Source organism: Rhinolophus sinicus, chromosome 1, assembly GCF_057876585.1.
Source record: "Rhinolophus sinicus isolate RSI-liver-muscle chromosome 1, RSI-T2T, whole genome shotgun sequence".
NCBI lineage: Eukaryota > Metazoa > Chordata > Mammalia > Chiroptera > Rhinolophidae > Rhinolophus > Rhinolophus sinicus.
The window spans coordinates 16201447-16220284 of NC_142501.1; the positions used below are offsets into that span (position 1 = coordinate 16201447).

Genomic DNA, 18838 nt, shown 5'->3' on the forward strand with positions numbered 1-18838 from the left:
TACATTTTAGTGAGTAGGTGAATTTACAAATACAGAATCTGTGAATAATGAGGATTGACTGTTGTATATGTTTGTGTATATGTGTGTGTGTATATATATATATATATATATATATGTATATATATAATTTATGTATATATTACATATATATGCATCTTTATTTTTTAATAAGCCAACTTTTTTTTCTTTGAGAAATTCCAGGGTGACCTCTTTGGTAGTCTTATTTGCCTCACCAGCTGACTGGTGTCAACACAGTTCCTGGCACCTTACAGGGGATTAGAAAATATTTGTTGAATGACTGACTGAATGAATGATCTTCCTGTACTTTTCAGGGGTGTAGCTCACCCTGGCCCCCTTGCCAATGACTCATTAGCCTGCATGGCAGCTAAGGGGAGGCGGTGCCTTCCCAGGATATAATTTAGTCCCCATCGGGAGAGCACAGCTTGATCTTAAAAGTCAGTTTATCAGCTATGAGAGTCAGTCGGTTCCTGTGTCTTCCTTGACGTCCCTTTGGGGCTTCCCCTTAATTCTCTGGCAGCAGAAATTTGCAAATGGAGTTTTTCAGGCAGGCTGTAAGCACGTAGCAGACGTAGATCAGCTCCCTGATATGAGAGCTCAGCACACTGGCTTATGTCAGAGAGGGAAAGGAGGCGAGCTCCCTGGGTGTGGGTCTCAGAACCTGGCTAAGGCCAACCTCGGGTACGGCCCCTCTCACTGCCCTGGTGTGCCACGTATGAGCTCCTCTGTACCCTTCTCTGTCTTTCCCGCTCTGAGGAGGGGGCTTTTTCTCACCGTCTCAGCCCCAGAGTTCCTTTTCGTGACAGAGCACTGTGCGTTTATGCAAGCCGACCTTTGGAGGACTAAACAAAGCCATGGCAATCGACACCTGTTTTCCTTTTTGGTAAAATGATATCCACCAAGGGCATGGTGGTGCCCTGTTTGTGGTTGGGTCTAGATTCTTTCCTGGGTACCTGGCCTTGCCCATATTATAAAGACCGGAGTTGATGGACAGCTCAGTAGTACATGACATTCCTTCACTCATACGGAAAAACATGCCAGGATGTGATGACGCACTGGCCTATGGTTCTGAGTCTTGATGATGCCTTTGGGGTATAGTCTGGCAGACTTGGCTGGACCAGGGCTCCAACGGGAGGTTTCTGAAAGTGAGCGTGTCTCCTGAGCCAGTCCTGGAGTGTCAGCCCTGTCGCAACGCCAAGCGCTCCCATGTGATGCATCTTCCTGTTGTTTCTTGTCCCATAGATGCTCGAGGACTCATTCGGTGGATGCTGATGGTGAACCCTGATCGCAGGGCCACCATCGAGGACATCGCCAACCACTGGTGGGTAAACTGGGGCTACAAGAGCAGCGTCTGCGACTGTGACGCCCTTCACAACTCCGAGTCCCCGCTCCTGGCTCGCATTATTGACTGGCACCACCGTTCCACGGGGCTGCAGGCTGAGGCCGAAGCCAAAATGAAGGGCCTGGCCAAACCTGGGGCCTCTGAGGTCATGCTGGAGCGGCAGCGGTCGCTGAAGAAGTCCAAGAAAGAGAATGACTTTGCCCAGTCCGGCCAGGACTCGATGCCCGAGAGCCCATCCAAGTTGAGTTCCAAGAGGCCCAAAGGAATCCTGAAGAAGCGAAGCAACAGTGAGCACCGCTGTCACAGCACCGGCTTCATGGAAGGCGTCGTCAGTCCTGCCTTACCCTCTGCTTTCAAGATGGAGCAGGACTTGTGCCGGACTGGTGTGCCCCTCCCAAGCTCCCCCGAGGCAGAGGTGCCAGGTAAACTCAGCCCCAAACAGTCAGCCACCATGCCCAAGAAAGGCATCTTGAAAAAGACCCAGCAGAGAGAATCGGGTTACTACTCCTCTCCGGAGCGCAGTGAGTCTTCCGAGCTGTTGGACAGTAATGACGGGATGGGGAACAGCATCCCGTCTCCCAGCCCCCCAGACCCCACCAGGGTGACTGTCCACAGCCTCTCCTGCCGCAGGAAGGGCATCCTGAAGCACAGCAGCAAATACTCCACAGGCACCATGGACCCAGCCCTCGCCAGCCCCGAAATGCCCACACTGGAATCCTTGCTGGAGCCTGGCGTCCCCGCCGAGGGCCTCTCCCGGAGCTACAGCCGGCCTTCCAGTGTCATCAGTGATGACAGCGTCCTGTCTAGTGACTCCTTTGACTTGCTGGATTTGCAGGAGAATCGCCCCACCCGCCAGCGCATCCGCAGCTGCGTCTCTGCCGAAAATTTCCTCCAGATCCAGGACTTTGAGGGGCTCCAAAACCGGCCCCGGCCCCAGTACCTGAAGCGGTACCGGAACCGGCTGGGAGACAGCAGTTTCTCCCTCCTCACAGACATGGATGACGTGACTCAGGTCTATAAGAAAGCGCTAGAGATCTGCAACAAGCTCAATTAGCTCCTCCGGGGTGCAAGGGTGGGTTGGGGGTGGGTACGAGGGAGAGAGGGGAGCAAGGACTTGTGCTAATGAGCTGGTTACCTCTTTGCTGGCCTTGATAATAAACTGAAAAAGGATTGGTGCCATGTCGCTTGGCCAGGTTTGCAGCCTTGGGCCAGCCCCTAAAAGGGAGAAGTGGGCTCTCTGCCAGTCCTGTCAACTGCCAGTCAGAATTTGGCTCCTAATTGGCATTAGCTTTATGGCACCTCCTAGAAGACCATCTATCCAGGGGAGACGGTGTTGGCCAGCTCTTAGAGGGTGGGGAGGAAGCATATGGCAGAAGGAGCATTTCCCTAGAGTCGTCCAGATGCTTCCGGAGGAGGAGGAACAAGAGAGACCCTTGGCTTTGGGTGAGCTTAGAGCTTGCTCTTCTCCTTGTGTTAGCAAGCTTGGTCTGACCGCATGGGGTTGGCAACTAGATTTCAGCAACCTGAGCTTGAATCGGTGATGGATTGATAGTGGCTGCTGAAGGTGCTGGTTTGAGTAGCCCAGACACATGGGAAGGAGTACTGTGATTGAATAGTCATGGCTGCCATGGGGATGGGGAGGGGGGCAGTAGCACTCATGCTACGTAGTTGCCGTCCTTGACCTGGCTAAGCCCTGGGAATTAGGTTAGGGCATTCTGTGGGATCTGCGTTATCTCTTTCAGGCCGCTGGTGTGGCAAGACAGGGCCTTGGTCAGAGAGAGAATGCTTTGAACTCTGCTAAGGACTTAGAGTCAGCCCATGGTGAGTTTTTTGGCTTTTTTCCTGAGGTCTGTTTTGCTCTTCAGCACAACCTCCTAAGGGTGGGCAGGAAAAAAGATGGTGTCGGAGGTCAAAACTTGAGTGTATAACAGAGCGTGGGACTCTCTGTTGTCCTTGTGCAGATGAATGGAAATTGACCCACACCCACAAGGGGGCCACGATTTCTTTCATGTTTCAATATTAACTGGAATACCACCTCTTGGGTTCGTTTCCACCTGCATGAATGCTCTAATTTGGATGTGATACTGTCCATAGTCTCCAAAGAAATAACTGGCTCAACCACTGACTGTTGACAGATAGCAGACGGTTCTCCATCCACCAAGTATGGAATCCTCAGAGGTAGGCGAGTTTGCTTGGAGGGAGTTAGTGTGTAGGTGGAATATTTGGATGAGGAAAGGAAAGTCAGGCAGAAGGTACTTTCGCCCCAAATCTAGGTTGTCTGTGTCATGGGTTTGAACTTCTTGGCTCTGGGGAAGAAGAAAGTTCCATCCATGCAAATGAATAAGGTGTTGAAAGAACAGAGTGGGTTAGGAGAAAGCATACAGGAAAGGGAACATTTCCCTAGAAGTCATCCAGATGGTTCCGGAGGAGGCAGAGAAGCGATGTGATAGGACTCTCAAAAGTAACATATTTAACTTCTAGACACCCAAATTACAGGTGACAAGATGTCACTCCCACAGTGGGACATCTTCAGATACGGGGTTTGGAATTAATGGTTTTGTTTGGGTATTTTGGATGACTTCAGGTTCTACTGGCCCAGAAACCCTTGTTTCAAGATGGCTGACTTCTGGTCACCACCTTGATATATAAGGAGGACTAGTCTTGAGGGTATTTTTGGGAAAACCAACAGACAGTAGTTCATAGGGAGATGAGAAAAAATTCACCATAAGGCATTGAGAACATTAATTAGAACGAAACTGCCCTTTCCCTAGGAGATGGCTCCATTTGTCCCCTTGCCACCAGTTCTGGGGTTTTGGCTTGTGTATTCCTTCAGGTTGAGTGAGTCATGTATTGTGGGAAGCTTCTCAGTTTCCTTTCAGTCAGTTTCACCTCCTTCGTGAGCTCCAATATAGGTTCAAAGGGAAAAATATCTGTAGGTAGCAAATTGTGTGTGGAGGGGATGTGGATGCAAGGAGGACATTTTGCAATCTTTGAACTCCCTGCTCCTCATTTTGTGCAGCCTTTTCTACACAGCCTGTACCGCCACAGTGCTGGTCCCTCATGCATGGCAGCTGGCCTAGTTGGTAGCTGTCAGTATAACACCTACCAACTGGTTGATGTGGTGTGTTTTTTTCCTTTTGCCAAGTGATTGCCTCTGTTTAATATTTTCCAGCCTTCTCGAAATCTTTCAATAAAAATGACACTAAGAGGGAAGTTATTCTACGCCCCTCCCCCCCAAAAAAAACACACCAATGCGCGCGCGCGTGCGCACGTTCTCTTTTATCAGTAAACCCAGACAGTGGATTGTGGCGAAGACAGTCCTCTACTCAGAGGCAGAGATTCTGAGTTGAGTCCTGATGTGCTGCTAACTAGCTGGTGGCCTGCAGTGTGTTGGGGGCTAAGTTTTCCCTTCAGTGAGGGCTGGAGGGGTGGATTAGCTAGCTGGTCGCTCAGGCCCTGCCTAGTTCTGACATTCTGCTAAATCCTCTCATTCCAGATGTGATATTCACTCTGTCTTTTCAAGGAAAAATGTGGAATAGAGGGAAAAACTCTGAAAAGCAGTCCCCTGCTTCCCGATTAAGTCCTGTTGTCCCTACCAGCCAATCCCCAGCCAAGGAAGTCATGTTTCATTCATTTCCATGAATTACAAGTGAGAGACACTTTTATGACCTGGTGGACCAAGCAGGAGATTCGATGTCAGCTCTCCTGGTCCTTTCCTTGCCTCTGTGGGCTTTTCAGTGTCTTAGTTTACACATCTGCCAAAGGAGTAGAATTATACTTCTTTTTACAGGTAAATTTCAAGGCATGATCAGTTTTCAGGAAGTGCTTCAAGACTCCAGGTGAAATGAAAATGTTAAGTACTCTCTGAATTTCCATCCCTGTTATAAGGTGCTGCTTCTTCTGATGACAGGGAGCACTTTTCAGGGTGAAATTGAGGTGAGTGTTGCCCAGGCCTGCTGTCTTGAGTACAAATGTGAATGATTGACTGACTGCTTATTGCCAAACTGGAAATGTAGGGATTAACTGGCATGGTATCATTCCTAGAAGAAAAAAAAAAAAGAGAGAGAGAGAGAGAAACTTGACTGCACATTTTTTTTTTTTTAAATCCGTGTTGTGACTTTTATTTAATTTCTATTTTTTTGGGTAATAAAAAGTTGACTTTTTTATTTGAATTTGTCTTTTTTTTTAATTTATTGGTCTGAAAGGCATTTCAAAGGTATTATAATAATATATTGGTATAATTTAATTGGTGCAACATGCTTTATGGCTCCAGTCAAAATTGGTTTTCACTCATTTGATTGGTTTGAGCCCAGAACAGCCTACAGGGAAAAAAACAAAAAACAAAAAACAAAAAATGCTGGATAACCACCCAAAGTGTTTGTATTTTCATTGGAAACTGATTTTTGTTTTGTTTTTCGGTTTTTTTGTTTCTGTTTTTATTTTTAAATTAAATAAATTGCAATGAACTGAACTGAACTGGGACCTCGCTTCTTTATTTGGTTGTTTTTCTCTTAGTTAAGTAAGTGACAGAATGGATATAAGTAACAGAAACCCATCCAAGCTAACTTAAGCACAAAAAGGGGAATTTATTTAAAGTTCTCAGAAGAGGAAATGCAGCTAAAACCAAGAACTGGAGTAGTGGGATCTAAGAGAACTACAGGTCTTCTGTGCTTCTCTTTATTCATACCAACTTTATTCTTCTTGCTTAGTAGCCTGGCTTTCTTCTCGCTGATTGTATGACCCACCTTGGTTTATCCCATTAGCTTTCAAATTTACACGTTCTCAGTTCTGGTTTCTGAAAGAGACTACTAACCTGATTCCTTCAACCTGGACTAGAGACAGCATCAGAGGTTAACACTTAGCCAGGCTCTGTGCCCACACCTCAGCTTCCTCTGCCTGCTCCCGTCCCTGGCACGCCCCTCTATGCCAAGGGCTGATAAATTGCTAATTTGGTCAATGGGCCATGTTTCCTAATGGGGAGGGCCACTGCTCTGCCTATAATAAAATGGCTTCCTGAGTCCCATTTTGCCATTGTTCCTTGTGCAAACAGATACTCCAGGAAGCTCCGGGAAAGAGGGATGAATAATAGGGTAAGATTGAGGAGTTCTTGGATCTCAGTCACAGTATCAAGGGACATCAAACCCAATCCGAGTATCAAACCTCACAGTCATGCTCTGTACTGAAGAGCAGTGTTAGGGTTTGAATAATCTGACTCTCCAAAGAAATTGCAACTTTCACCCCTTATCTGGTCTACTTGGAGAACACCTGATGTAGCATTGTCACATTCAGCAAATAAAACTACAGGTCACTCAGTTAAATAATGGATATATATATATATATATATATATATATATATATATATACACTTTTTAATTTTTTTAAATAAATTTTATTGGTGAATATTGGGGGACATTGTGTTTCTCCAGGGCCCATCAGCTCCAAGTCATTGTCCTTCAATCTAGTTGTGGAGGGCGCAGCTCAGCTCCAAGTCCTGTTGCCGTTTTCAATCTTTAATTGCAGGGAGCGCAGCCCACCATCCCATACAGGAATTGAACCGGCAACCTTGTTATTTAGAGCTTGAGCTCTAACCAACTGAGCCATCTGGCCACCCGGAGGAAATATTTTTTTAGTATAAGTATGTCTCATGCAATATTTGGGTCAGGCTTATACTGAAAAACAAAAAACAAAAAACAAAAAACAAGATTATCTGAAATTCAAGTTTAAGTGGGCATCGTATATTTTATCTGTCAACCTAATATGATGGGGCTTCATTGGCTAAATTGACTGGGTACCAGCTATGGCAGAGGGTTGGGGAATGGGTGCTTATAATTGTGGCCTGCCAAAATTAGGACACGTCCATGCCTCTCAAGCTGGGCTGAGGTGGGAAGAACTCCAGCTCCAGTTTGGATGTGATTGCTCTTGAGTCAAATTGCTTTGCATCTTTTGGCCTTAGTTTTCTCATTTATCTGCTGGGTACATTGATTGCTGCCTTACCCAACTGATAACAGGGCTGTGATGGAGTGAGAGAATTTCTATGAAGTTCCCTTGAGTATAAAACTCAACCTGACTGGGAAACCATAGCCCTTTCTTTACAGGGTAATATCCATTGACTTTTAAAATAGGACATTTTAGAGGCAATCTACCTCGCTTGGAGGCTTGTAATTCTTGCTGTGGTCCCTGCCACTATTAGCAAATGGGCCTGTCAGTCATTTTTAGGGTAAGGGACTAGGGACATTTACTTAAAAGTAAGCCCCTTTGGAAAGACATAATTCTGCAGCCAGATAGAGGGAATAGCATATGCACGGCGAGGGGCTGGACCAAATGTGACATATAGGGGTAGTGAGGAAAAATAGGGGTGGCAGGAGTAGCACAGTTAATATGTTGTCAACTGATAGATCTGTGAGGTTATGGGAAGTGGTTCCTTTAAGGAGGAAAATTGAGAACTAATGTTTATTGAGCTTCTACATGGTGCTCATTTCATTCCTCATTCAGGGGCAAGCGGCAGAAACCCAACTCAGACCATGTTAAGTAACAAGATGAACTTACTGCTTCATGTAACTGAGAAGTCCAAGGTGTATGTCTCAGGCACAGCTGGATCCAGGGGTTCAAGTGATGCCATTGGCGTCTTTTTCACTCACTCTCATTAAATGTGGATTTCATTCTTAGGTAGGCTCTCACTGCATGGCAGCAAGATAGCGTCTGCTAGTAACAGGGTTATGAGGTCCTTTTCACGTGTGACCCTAGATTCAGAAAGAGACTCTTACTATCCTAGCATTTATGTGACAAGGAAGCACTGTGATTGGCTTTGCTGGGATCATGTGTCTCCCTCTGGCCCAGACACAGAGTTCCGGTGGAGAGATGCCTTGATTGGCCAGCCTAGATCATGTGCCCGCCCTTGTGGTATACTTGAATGACAGCTCCTTCAGAATCACACGGGGTGGGAAGGGCAGCACCCCGAAAAGAAGGGGTGCAGAACCAACAAAACAAAAAGTTACACCTTTTGGGTCTCAATTTCCTCATCTATAAAATAGCATGAAATCATCCCTAACTTTCAGAGGTATTGTGAAATTAAATGAAATAAAGTGCCTAATGCAGGGCCTGACACACAAGTTTTTAAATTTATACAGACGGTATATCAGGAAGACAATATGCTATAGAGGAAATATATTCGTTAGGAAGGTTTTAGCTGTGAAATGAGCTAGCATATGAGAAGATCCAGTTGAAACTGGTTTTGGCACTACAGGGGCTTTCTTAGCTCATATATCTGGAATTTTAGAGAGAGGGTGGACTTCACGGTTGCTTAGGCCTAGTGGGAGAAATGGATAATAAATGGGTAAATAAACAATGCTCCCCCCCAACTACAGATTGTAATAAGTGCTATGAAGGAAATGGATAGCATGCAAACATAGAGAATTAAGTGAGGAAGGACCTCTCATAGAAAGAGTACTCAGGGAAGGCATCTCTGAAGAGCTGCCCTGTGGGTAGAGGTCTGAAGATGAAGTAATAGCTGTATGCAGCGTGAGTATTCCAGGCAGCAGGAACAGTATAAGCAAAAGCCCTCGGGTCTCCAAAACAGCATTACAGGATTAATTTCCAGTCCATTGGCATAAGACAACCATGGTCTAGTTTGGTGCTTTGCTAAACATATGTGGCCACGTTCTAATGTGAACTGGCTGTGATCATTTGACATTGTGTACCCATAATTACAAATGGCTGCTGCTTTCAACAGGTGGTCCCCAGACAAGATACATGCCATGACGTGCATTTTAAATGAGAATATGTTTCCACTGCAGAAATTCACTGCCAACTTACTGAAATTTATGGAGAGGATGTTTTTGATCCACAGAATTCTACCAAGTTTGGGCCATGGAACTGGGGCAAAGGTGATGCTCTATAAAGATCAGCAAGTGCACACTAAGGCTGCCATGTCACCAAAATTGCCCCAAGCTATCACAGCTGTCTGGTTGCAGCAGGGAATTGTGTGGAAAATTGGCCATCAATTTTGTGTTTTAATTGCGACAATTATTTTCCTACTGATTAAAAGTTTATGGTGCCATCTCCACCTGACTGGGAATATCCATTGTTTCTTGATCAGCTGGTTCCCTCATCTACTTCCTAATAATTCATTCATGAATTAGTGTGGATAGGCTATGTTATGCAGAAGTGACAAATAAGCCCTGAATGTCTGGCTCAATATGATAAACAATTATATCTTACTCTCACCAATTTCAATAGAGGTTGGGCAGCTTTCCTTGTCATGTCGTCTCCATGCAGACACTTGGGGATCCAAGTTTCTTCCGCCCTGTGGTTCTGCCATCTTAGGGTCCTTCATTTTTAGCTGTGCAAATGAGGGAGAGAAAAAACACAGGTCAAGATCTTTAAAGAATCAGGCTGGGATATAATTGATGTACCTCATTTTTACCCACATACCATTGGCCAGAACTCAGTCATCTGACTCCAACCTAACTTCCTGGATAGTCTTCAAGGCCAAAGTGGAAAATAACATGGAATCAGATGGACACATAACAGTGTCTCAGTCACAACGTATGTTTGTTTCTCATGGAAAGGCCCCAGCATAAATAAAAAACATTATTATTAATATTAACTGAGTTCTTACTGAGCTGCAGGCAGTGTATCTGCCCTTGACATACATTATCTCTTTTAATGCTCTTCATGTTCCCTTATCTCCATTTCTACAGATGAGAAAACTGAGGGTTGGAAATGTGCAGTAACTTGCCCAAGTTGCCCAACTGTTAAATGTGGAGCTGGATTCAAATAAAGGCCTGGCTGACTGGCTTCCAAGCCCAAGATCTTAATTGCTCTGTTGTGCCCTTGAGTTGATCCTTCTTCGAGTCAGGCTCCTTGATCGTAAGCCCCATCCTGTCACCATCCTTGTTCATGTAAATGGTATTTTCCTGCAGGAGTGAAACAGATACACTCAGGAATGAAGATACTGGCCCAAGTCAATGCACTCTCCAAACAAATATGGAGAGAGCAACCGTCCCCGGTATCCCATTGGTGTTAGGTTCTAGAAGATCCAGTCTCAGCAGATGGAACTAATGGAGTTGACTCAGGTTTCCTGTTTCCTCTTGAGTTGAATGGGATGGAGGAGAGAGTCTTTCTCCATCCTGAGCACCTACTGTGGCTCAGAACTCAGTAGAGGGACAGTGGACCTTCAATGGCTGGGTCTTCCTGTCCAAAGCTGTGTATTCCCATGCATCCCCAACAGGGCTCCACATGCCATTTCCTGTGCTGATGGGCCTCTGGAGACCCTGCTTTTAGAGGGCTGATTGCTCAAAGCAACTGCTTGGAGCCATATGGAAATCCAGGATGCCAGGCTGGGCTGTATGAACCTGCCTGGGGTCAGGCATTGCAACAGCAGCTCCGATCATACAAAAAAACAGAGTATTGCCACGTCTTCAAAGCCCAGAGCAAGGTGATGACACAGGCATGATCCCAAACCGGACTTCCAGAGGAACCTCTCCCAGTGAGGAGAAACGGGGAGAGTGGGGAACAGTTCATTTTGGAGGCAGCTGGAGAAAAGAGGCTCCAAAAAAATCACTAACCTGAGAAAGTTCTGAAAGTTGGAATTCGTGAATCACTGAAACTGAAAAACATCTGATTCAGCAGTGCCTAGGGCATTCCAGAAGCTTCAGCCATCAGGCTTTGGAGCTCAGACAAAAGGATGTGAGCAAAACAGAAAGCCAGATGCAGACCTCAGAGGCAGGCCTGCTGGTCAGTTCCAAAGAGGCCACAGTTATGGGTTCAGTCCCTATGAAGTAAAAATGGTCCCTGGCAGTGGCAGTTTCTTAGACTGGCTTCTCATAAACACGTATAGCTGGGTATCCTGATGACGAAGGAAAGAGACATGGGGGCTTGGGAAAGATTGCCCCCCTTTTAGAGTGACAACTCAGAACCACATGCTCAGGTTCTTTGGGGATCCAGGATAGTAAGATAATGTTGCTGATGAGGTTAAGTTGCAACTAATAGGAGTCCTCCTTGTTGAGAAGAGGATTCTCAAGCGAAGGAAGAGATCGAAAGAGACAAGTCATCCTCTAAGGTTCCAGTGCAGTTTCCCATTGGTGCTTTGACTGTTGCACCTGAGGTCTTTCCTGTCCTTGCGTCTTCCGTCCTGATGGATCAACTCGTGGTCTTGCCACCATTGCCAGTGCCAACCACGTTCCTCACAGCCAGTGTCCTGATGCTCAGGGCTTTGTTCCTCCCTCCATCTCACCTGCTGAACCATGTCTGCCTTCTCCTGCCCCTTGAAGTCTTGCTTGCCTTGGTTTTTAGCCTCATACTCATTCCTTGAATGTGAACACTGCTGTGACTTCCAAGCCTGGACCCTGGATTAGCCTGCACAGTTTCCCTGCTCTGGGCGACCTTGTTTTCTGACCCAGTGCCTAATAAAATATTGGGAATTGTCTTTTCAAGCTAGAGGAAGTCAGGGGTCTTAGTCCAATATAGATGCCAATGCCAAGTTGGGAGATCTTAGTTTTGGCGTTTGTGATCTTGACCCAGTTGTCTCCTCTTTCTGGACTCCATTTTTTTTCTCATCTGCAAAGGGAGGTGTTGGATTGGGACAGTGATTTGCAAATTGTGTTTTTGGAATCATCTTAAAGAGTACCCACCTGGGTCAGGGAGAGGGGAGAGAAAGAAACCTGAGCTGCTGGGGTTTAGATAACTAACCCACACTTTAATCTGAATTGTTCCATTTATCTGTGTGTTGTGCCTCTTGAAACGTTTTTGTTTGAAGAGTGAAATTCATGGCTAGAAAATTTCCAAACACAGCACTGGTCTGTATAGCTTTAGTCAGTGGTGTGCTGGTAAATGCTTAGCAAATGGCTCTCTGGAGTCAGTGCAGTGGGGTATGGGGGGAGGGGGAGGTGTGAGGCGATGCATTGATTTATAGTTTGCCCATTTCCATAGTGTAAATTCTCCCACATTGATCGAGTTCAAGATAACGATGTGCTATCAATGGGCTAGCAAAATTCCTGGAAATATATCAGTTGGCTCTTGTGAGCCGGTATATGTGTCCTCCAGCACCATGCTAGGCTTAGTGGTCTCCCCCAATGTCGCACAAAGGGAAATAGCTACTCCAAAGCACTCCACAGTGGTTTTTCACTGTATGAATGAAATGGATATATATTGGTTACTTTTTATAGCGTTGTTCCCTATTTCTTTTGGTATCAGAAATCCTCTACCTCTGCTTCTTGCCACACTTTTAACATTGATTCAATCAGCACATATATATTGCATATACTGTTATAGACAGGTTCAGAGGAGTCTGCAGTGAAAAGATAGAGATGGCCCTTAACATCGTGGAGATAACTTCCAATGGTTGTGGGGAGGAGACAGACAACATATAAATAGATGCTTTTATCTATATACTTCGCTGGATTCTCATATCTGCTTCTTCTGCATTCAATACCATGTTATATGTTGTTTTGCTTGAAGTATATGAAGAAAATCTGATGTGTAATTGCAAAAGGCCTTGGGGGATTTTCAGCAGTCCTTAGACTACACGTTGCACATTACAAAGGAAACACAAAACAAAACAAAACTCTCCCTAAGTTCCACAATTGGGTTCTGTGGCTTGGGATACCCCTGGCTACTTCTTTACATCAGCTCTAGCCATTCTTCCTATGACTCCCTCTGTCCAGCCACCCTGGTCCTCATTGTTTCTTGAACCCCTCAAGTGTTCTCCTTACTTGAGGCCTTTGCACTTGCTCCTTCCTCTGGGTGAAGTCTTTTTCAATACACAGCTGTAGGGCTTCTGCTTAAGTGTCACCTACTCAATGAAGTTTTCCCTGACCACTCTAAAAAATCCTGTTTCTCACTCCGCTCTCCTCCTGATTTCCTTTGTCCTACTGTATTTCTTCCATTGTCTTACCACCACCTGATGTTGTTATTTTTGTGACAGTGAAGCTCTGCTCTTCTTCTGTTTTTTCTCTCCATGATTCCTTTGGATTTTTTGGTGTGTTTTCAAGTTTACCCATCTTTTCTTTGGTAGTGTTTAATCTGTTCTAAGTTCCATCTTGTGAAATTTTATTTCAGACATCAGATATTGTGTTTTTCATCCCTAAATATTCCATTCGGTGTGTGTGTGTGTGTGTATATATATATATATATATATATATATATATATATATATAGAGAGAGAGAGAGAGAGAGAGAGAGAGAGATTTACCTATCTATATCTATCTATATATCTATATATCTATATATCTATATCTATATCTATATCTATATCTATATCTATATCTATATCTATATCTATATCTATATCTATATCTATATCTATCTGTCTGTCTATCTATCTATCTATCTATCTATCTATCTATCTATCTATCTATCTATCTATCTTTTTTTCCCTTCTTCTTTTCTATACATTCAACAATGTCTCTTTACTCTGGCTGGTGGGAACTTGACATTTCCAGTTCTTGGTTAGGTCTGAAAATTGTTTGGCTTACAGCTCCCCAAGGATTATTTTGTTGTTATTTTTCTTTGCCTAGCTTCATAGACTTTCTCCCTACACATTAGCAGATTAGTATTTAGTTAAAGACTCAGAGTGTCCCCATGCAGATTTCTGGGATTCTTTCTTTGTGTAGTGGCATCCTTTCCGGGACTCTGTGCCCCCAAATCTAGCTGCCTTGGTCTCCCTGATCTCTGTCACTTGCTCTGTTTGGGTTCCCCCTCCTGGTGATTCTCACCAGAAACTTCTCCCAGGTTAAGCTGGGATGATTATAGGGCTTCCCTAATTTTTTTTCCCCCTTCGGCTGGGATCATACTCCTATGTTGCTTGCTGTCTAATGTCTGAAAATATTTGTTCCACATATTTTTTTCTGTCTTGTAGCTTGTTTTCACAGTGGGGCAAGGGACTTCCCATAGGAGCTTCTCCTTCATGGATAGAAATAAAAATTGAAGTGAATTCATTTGCTCAATCACAAAAATAATTATTGGCAGAACTGAGTCTTAAACTCAGATATGGCAGACTTTGAAGCCTCTGCCTTTTACCATTATCCAGATCCTGTTCTCCTCCCCACCTCACCCCCTTTTAAAAAAAATCACATTCCAGAAAGAAGGCAGGTAAAACTCCAATCAGTAAAAAGCAAATTGGTTGTTTTGCTTGCTGGCAATTCCCGTAAAAAGGACTAGCCAGGGAGTGTGCTGTTATAGTTGGCTACCTCTCAGACGTGCCCTGACAAAGGGAGCTTTCATTTCTTTTCTTCTTTGTGAGTGAGTAGAGAATGCATGGGGCAGCTCTTCATTTATTTGTTCACTCATTCATTAGTTCTATCATGTATTCATCCATTCAAGGTTCTTTATGGAACACCCACCACATTCCAGGCACTAAGCTTTTCTTCATGTTGGAGGGTAAGAGGTAACTCTCAATAGGTTTTTCTCTCTCCTTGCTGTCTCTCCCAAACCTTCATGCTCATGATCATGTGGGAAAGGCCCAGATGGGGACATTTGCAGATGTCTCCCTGGATCCTGGTGGAGCTTCTGAGCCGTTAGGAGAGAAGTTAGGGCCTCCTTCCCTATTAAAATAAATGTCAATACTCCTAGGAGGAATTACACGTTGAGCCACTGTCAGCTAAACCTTAGCCAACCATTAAAGTTTCAGGAGAGATTTATTAAGTGCTAACTGAGAATAAGAATGGAGAACAACATAGGCCCCCTGGGAAATGGGACGGGATGAGAAAACAGGGGAATTTTCACAGGAAAGGTGGCAAGGGCAGACTCTGAAATTTGGCCTCAAGCTGAGCCATTTAAGTGTATGTCTCTTGCCTTCTTTGGTCTAAGTGTCATAATCATAGCAAAGCTGAGTGATGTTTTGTAGGTTACAGGTCTGCCACACTCAGCTTTTTCCTGAAGCACCCTCTCAATAGGCCCTGGAGGTAAACATTAATACTACTGAGGAAACGGAAGCTTGGAGAAGGGAAGTCATGGGCTCAAGTCATCCAGCTGGTAAGTCCATGGCCTGACTCTGAACTCAGGGCATCTGACTCCGGGGCTTCCAATCCTAAACATGCAAAGTTGCTTGCTGTGGCCAAACGATCTCTGTCTTCATTACTCGGCCATCAATAAAGCATTTTGCATGTGCCGCCTCTCCACTGAGCACCACGTTTTTGTGCCAAAGGTCATGTGGGCTCTTGCATGTCATCCAGATGTTTGTTGCCAGTCTTGGGAGTTCCTCTTTGTGGAGGGTTGATTGGGATGGAAGTGAAAAGCAAGTCTGGCCAACTACTGCCTGGAAGACTGAGAAATGACAAACAAAAGGACACACAGATGTCCCCATCTGAAAGCTCTCTACTCCATCTGGGCAGCTAAATTGGAAAGAAAGGGCTTTTGAGGAAGAGGAGGAGTTAAGTGATGTCCTGTTGTCAGGTTTCCTGCTGCTGGAAAACAAAATGCAATGTATTTGCAGGGAGAGGTTGCAAGGCTGTTGTAAGAGGCACCAGCAGACCTTAAATGAAAGCTTGATGGGTTAATGAAATAAATGCATTTCCTGCTTCTCCATGATTTATATTTCTAAGGCTGCACTACATAGTAATTCAATAAAGCTGAAATGGCAGGAATGTCTGGCAGATTTTTTGGGAATATGATACTTAGCTCATTGTGGTGGTTCAATTTCAGTATCTGGGTAAGAGTTAGATACAAAGGGACATCAGAAACAATCTCTTTTCCCCCCTCTCTTTTCATCTCTCCTGCCTCAGCTCTTCCTACTCCCTCTTAACTTTATTCGTGTCAATATAACAGGTTATTTATTGAAGGCTTCCTGAAGCTTACGGTCTATTGGAGAATGATGAGTATTCACTGCCCGCCAATCAGGGTCCTCATAATTAGGAAGTTTATGCTTCAGTTCGTGGTTTTTCTTTTCCTCTTGATGTAACAAGAGACTTTAGCTCTGTCCCCCGAGTAATACGGGGATAGATCTTCATGGCCATTTTCCCCTGTAAGGACCCTAGGGACTGTTTGAAACCTCTTCCTCATGTGTATATGTGAGACAGAGAGAGGGAGAGGGAGGGAGGGGAAGGGGGAACAAAAGCGAGGGGGGAAGGGGAAGGGGAGGGAGGAGAAAAGATGAAGAGGAAGGGGGAGGGGAAGGGAGAGAGAAGAATGTATTAATCTTAGTAAGAGAATTCCTTACTCCTTACTTTAGTTTCCATTCTAGTAGCTTTTGTGCCCCTTATGGCTCTCTAGTGGACATCTGCTCTTTTTGGTCATTCTACTTCCTTTGGGAAACTGTCCCTCCCACAGCAATGGGACTCCAGTGGGACATCACCTCGCTTTCATTGCCTTCCACACCGCAGGGGGATCTCTTCACCCACTCTAACTAGCTGGATGTCTCTTTCTCCTGGACCCAAATATTGGACCCAATGCAGGATAATGATAATAATTAAAATACTATACGACCAACTTCTAGTTTAGGATTGATAGGGTAATAAATAATTTCACCTTTTCTGCTTCAGGTTCTGACCCTATTGACAAACCAACCCAGGTGTTAGCTTTGTTATTAGCTTTATTCCTGGTAAAGCACAAGTAGGGGCTATGACTTGGGCCCTAGGCCATACTGGGCTTTTGCTCCTTTTCTATTCAAGTAAACTTTTCTAGTAGTGAGAGTCAGAGAAGCTGGAGGAACACAGCTTCCCCTGCACAGGGCGCCTCGCCTGGGATCAAGGGAAGAACCTGGGACCCCTGTGGGCAAGAGAGTGACCTCTAAAGACCTTGGGTGAGCTTGCCCTGTGCCTTTTCTCCTGGTCTCCCCAGCCAGATTATCGCTCTGTGCCAAGGAGAGAGAGGTAAAGAGAAGGATGAGCTATGTCCCTCTTAACAATATTCTCTTTTGTTAAGTAGCAAAGGAGTTTCCTCCCTTTGTTAAAAAGGGGGGAATAAACACTCTCCTAATACTCTCATAGATTGGGACCTTCCTGTGTCACACATGCTACTAAGCACTCATTAAATTCTCATGAAAACCCTACAAAATAACATCATTTTCAGAGCTAGCCGTTATTTAGTGTTTACGCCAGAAAATTTTCTAAGCCCTTGACATACATGAGTTCATTCATTCCTTACTAGTTTTAGGCAGGATCCTGGCACAAAACAGGATAAGTTCTGCGTTTTATAAAAGAACAGTCTTCAAAGGTATGGGCAAGGAGTAGGGCAGCTGCAGGGGAGTGAGGCAGGTGTCAGTTCCTGGGCTCTGGAAGGACAGAGCTGTGTCGAGAGGGCCTCCTTGACAGGAGCTGTCATCAGGGGAAGCAGTCCATCCGAGGTGGCTGTTGGGAAAAGCAGTCCCCTGGATGCAGTCTTTCAACCTCCACTCGGCCGTGTAAGAATGGGTTTTCTGGGGCCTGGAGCACCTCCTCACTAAGAGATAAAGAGCTTGTCGGGCTTGTCGCCGAGTGTGGGAATATTTTTCCCTGTTTCAGGTACAATGAGTACTCTTTGGTCTACAGTATGTGTGTCATATGGCGTCTGTTGTATCTGTCCTACATTGGGGAAAGGGATAGGTTCCTTCTGCTTCGGGCACAAGATGGGTGTGTGTAGGCCAATCACCTGCCTCAGTTGCTGAGAGAGACCGGCTGGCCATGAGGGACCCAACCCCACTATTGAAGCTGATCTGGTTCCATCTCTTCACTGTGTAAGCAAAGCATTGTTCCATCTAGTACTTGACTTCCATCTAGTACTTGTGTTCTTCTTGGTGACTCCAAAACCAAGAGGCAATGGGCAGAAGTGTTTAGAGTCCTCCCCTGGGGCTGGCAATGGACGCACGTGCTCTGCTTGACAGTGACCCGAAAGGGAAGGAATGACAACCTTGGCCTCGCTCTTCTCCCAGGGCCCCCCTTCAGCTGAACTTCAACTGCAGCCAGATGGCAGGAATATCCATGTTGATGTAGTTGACACAGCTCACCTTCCAATGGCCCAGAGCAGGTGGAGAAAGGCAGAGAGTCCATCTGGAAGGGTGAATGGGAGCTCCTCAGCAGAGGCACACGCTTTACTGGCCCTATTTTCTAGACGAGGAAACCAAGGCTCAGAGAGGTTAGATAGGGGTCCAAGATTATATCCGTAAGACACTTCTCAGCCCCCTCACTATAAAGCTCAGGCTCACCATAGTCATTCTGGCCCCAGAGCCTTTGGCTGTACCTTCTTGCCCCTGAAAAGTGATCTACGGGCCTGTGTGCCAGGCTGGAGGATGGGGAGTGATATTGATTGAGTTTCTCCTTCGTGCCAGATAATGTACTGAGCAATTTACTCACAATGGGCCTATTGAGACAGGTATTACTGATTCCATTCTATGTGTGAATACCTGAGGCTCAGAGAGGTTATGTAACTTGCTCGAGGCCACACAGCTATTTAAGGTACTAACCCAGGACTGTTGGGTTCCAGAACTTTCCAGTGTATCACGGAGCAGGGGAAGAAGAGGCAGGGAGGAATGAGAAGGAGATAAGGAGGAGGCTGCTGTGTATGACT

The 18838-nt window shown here is 45.3% G+C and overlaps 1 protein-coding gene across 1 annotated transcript in view; it reads left to right on the plus strand.

Moving 5' to 3' along the window:
- Positions 1 to 5831, plus strand: part of NUAK1 (NUAK family kinase 1) — a 73929-nt gene extending 68098 nt beyond the window's left edge. The window contains exon 7 of the mRNA XM_019728450.3: positions 1261 to 5831. Coding sequence (XP_019584009.3) covers positions 1261 to 2414 — 1154 coding nt within the window. The 3' untranslated portion in view covers positions 2415 to 5831. The remainder of the gene's footprint in view (positions 1 to 1260) is intronic.
- The last annotated feature ends 13007 nt before the right edge of the window (positions 5832 to 18838 follow it).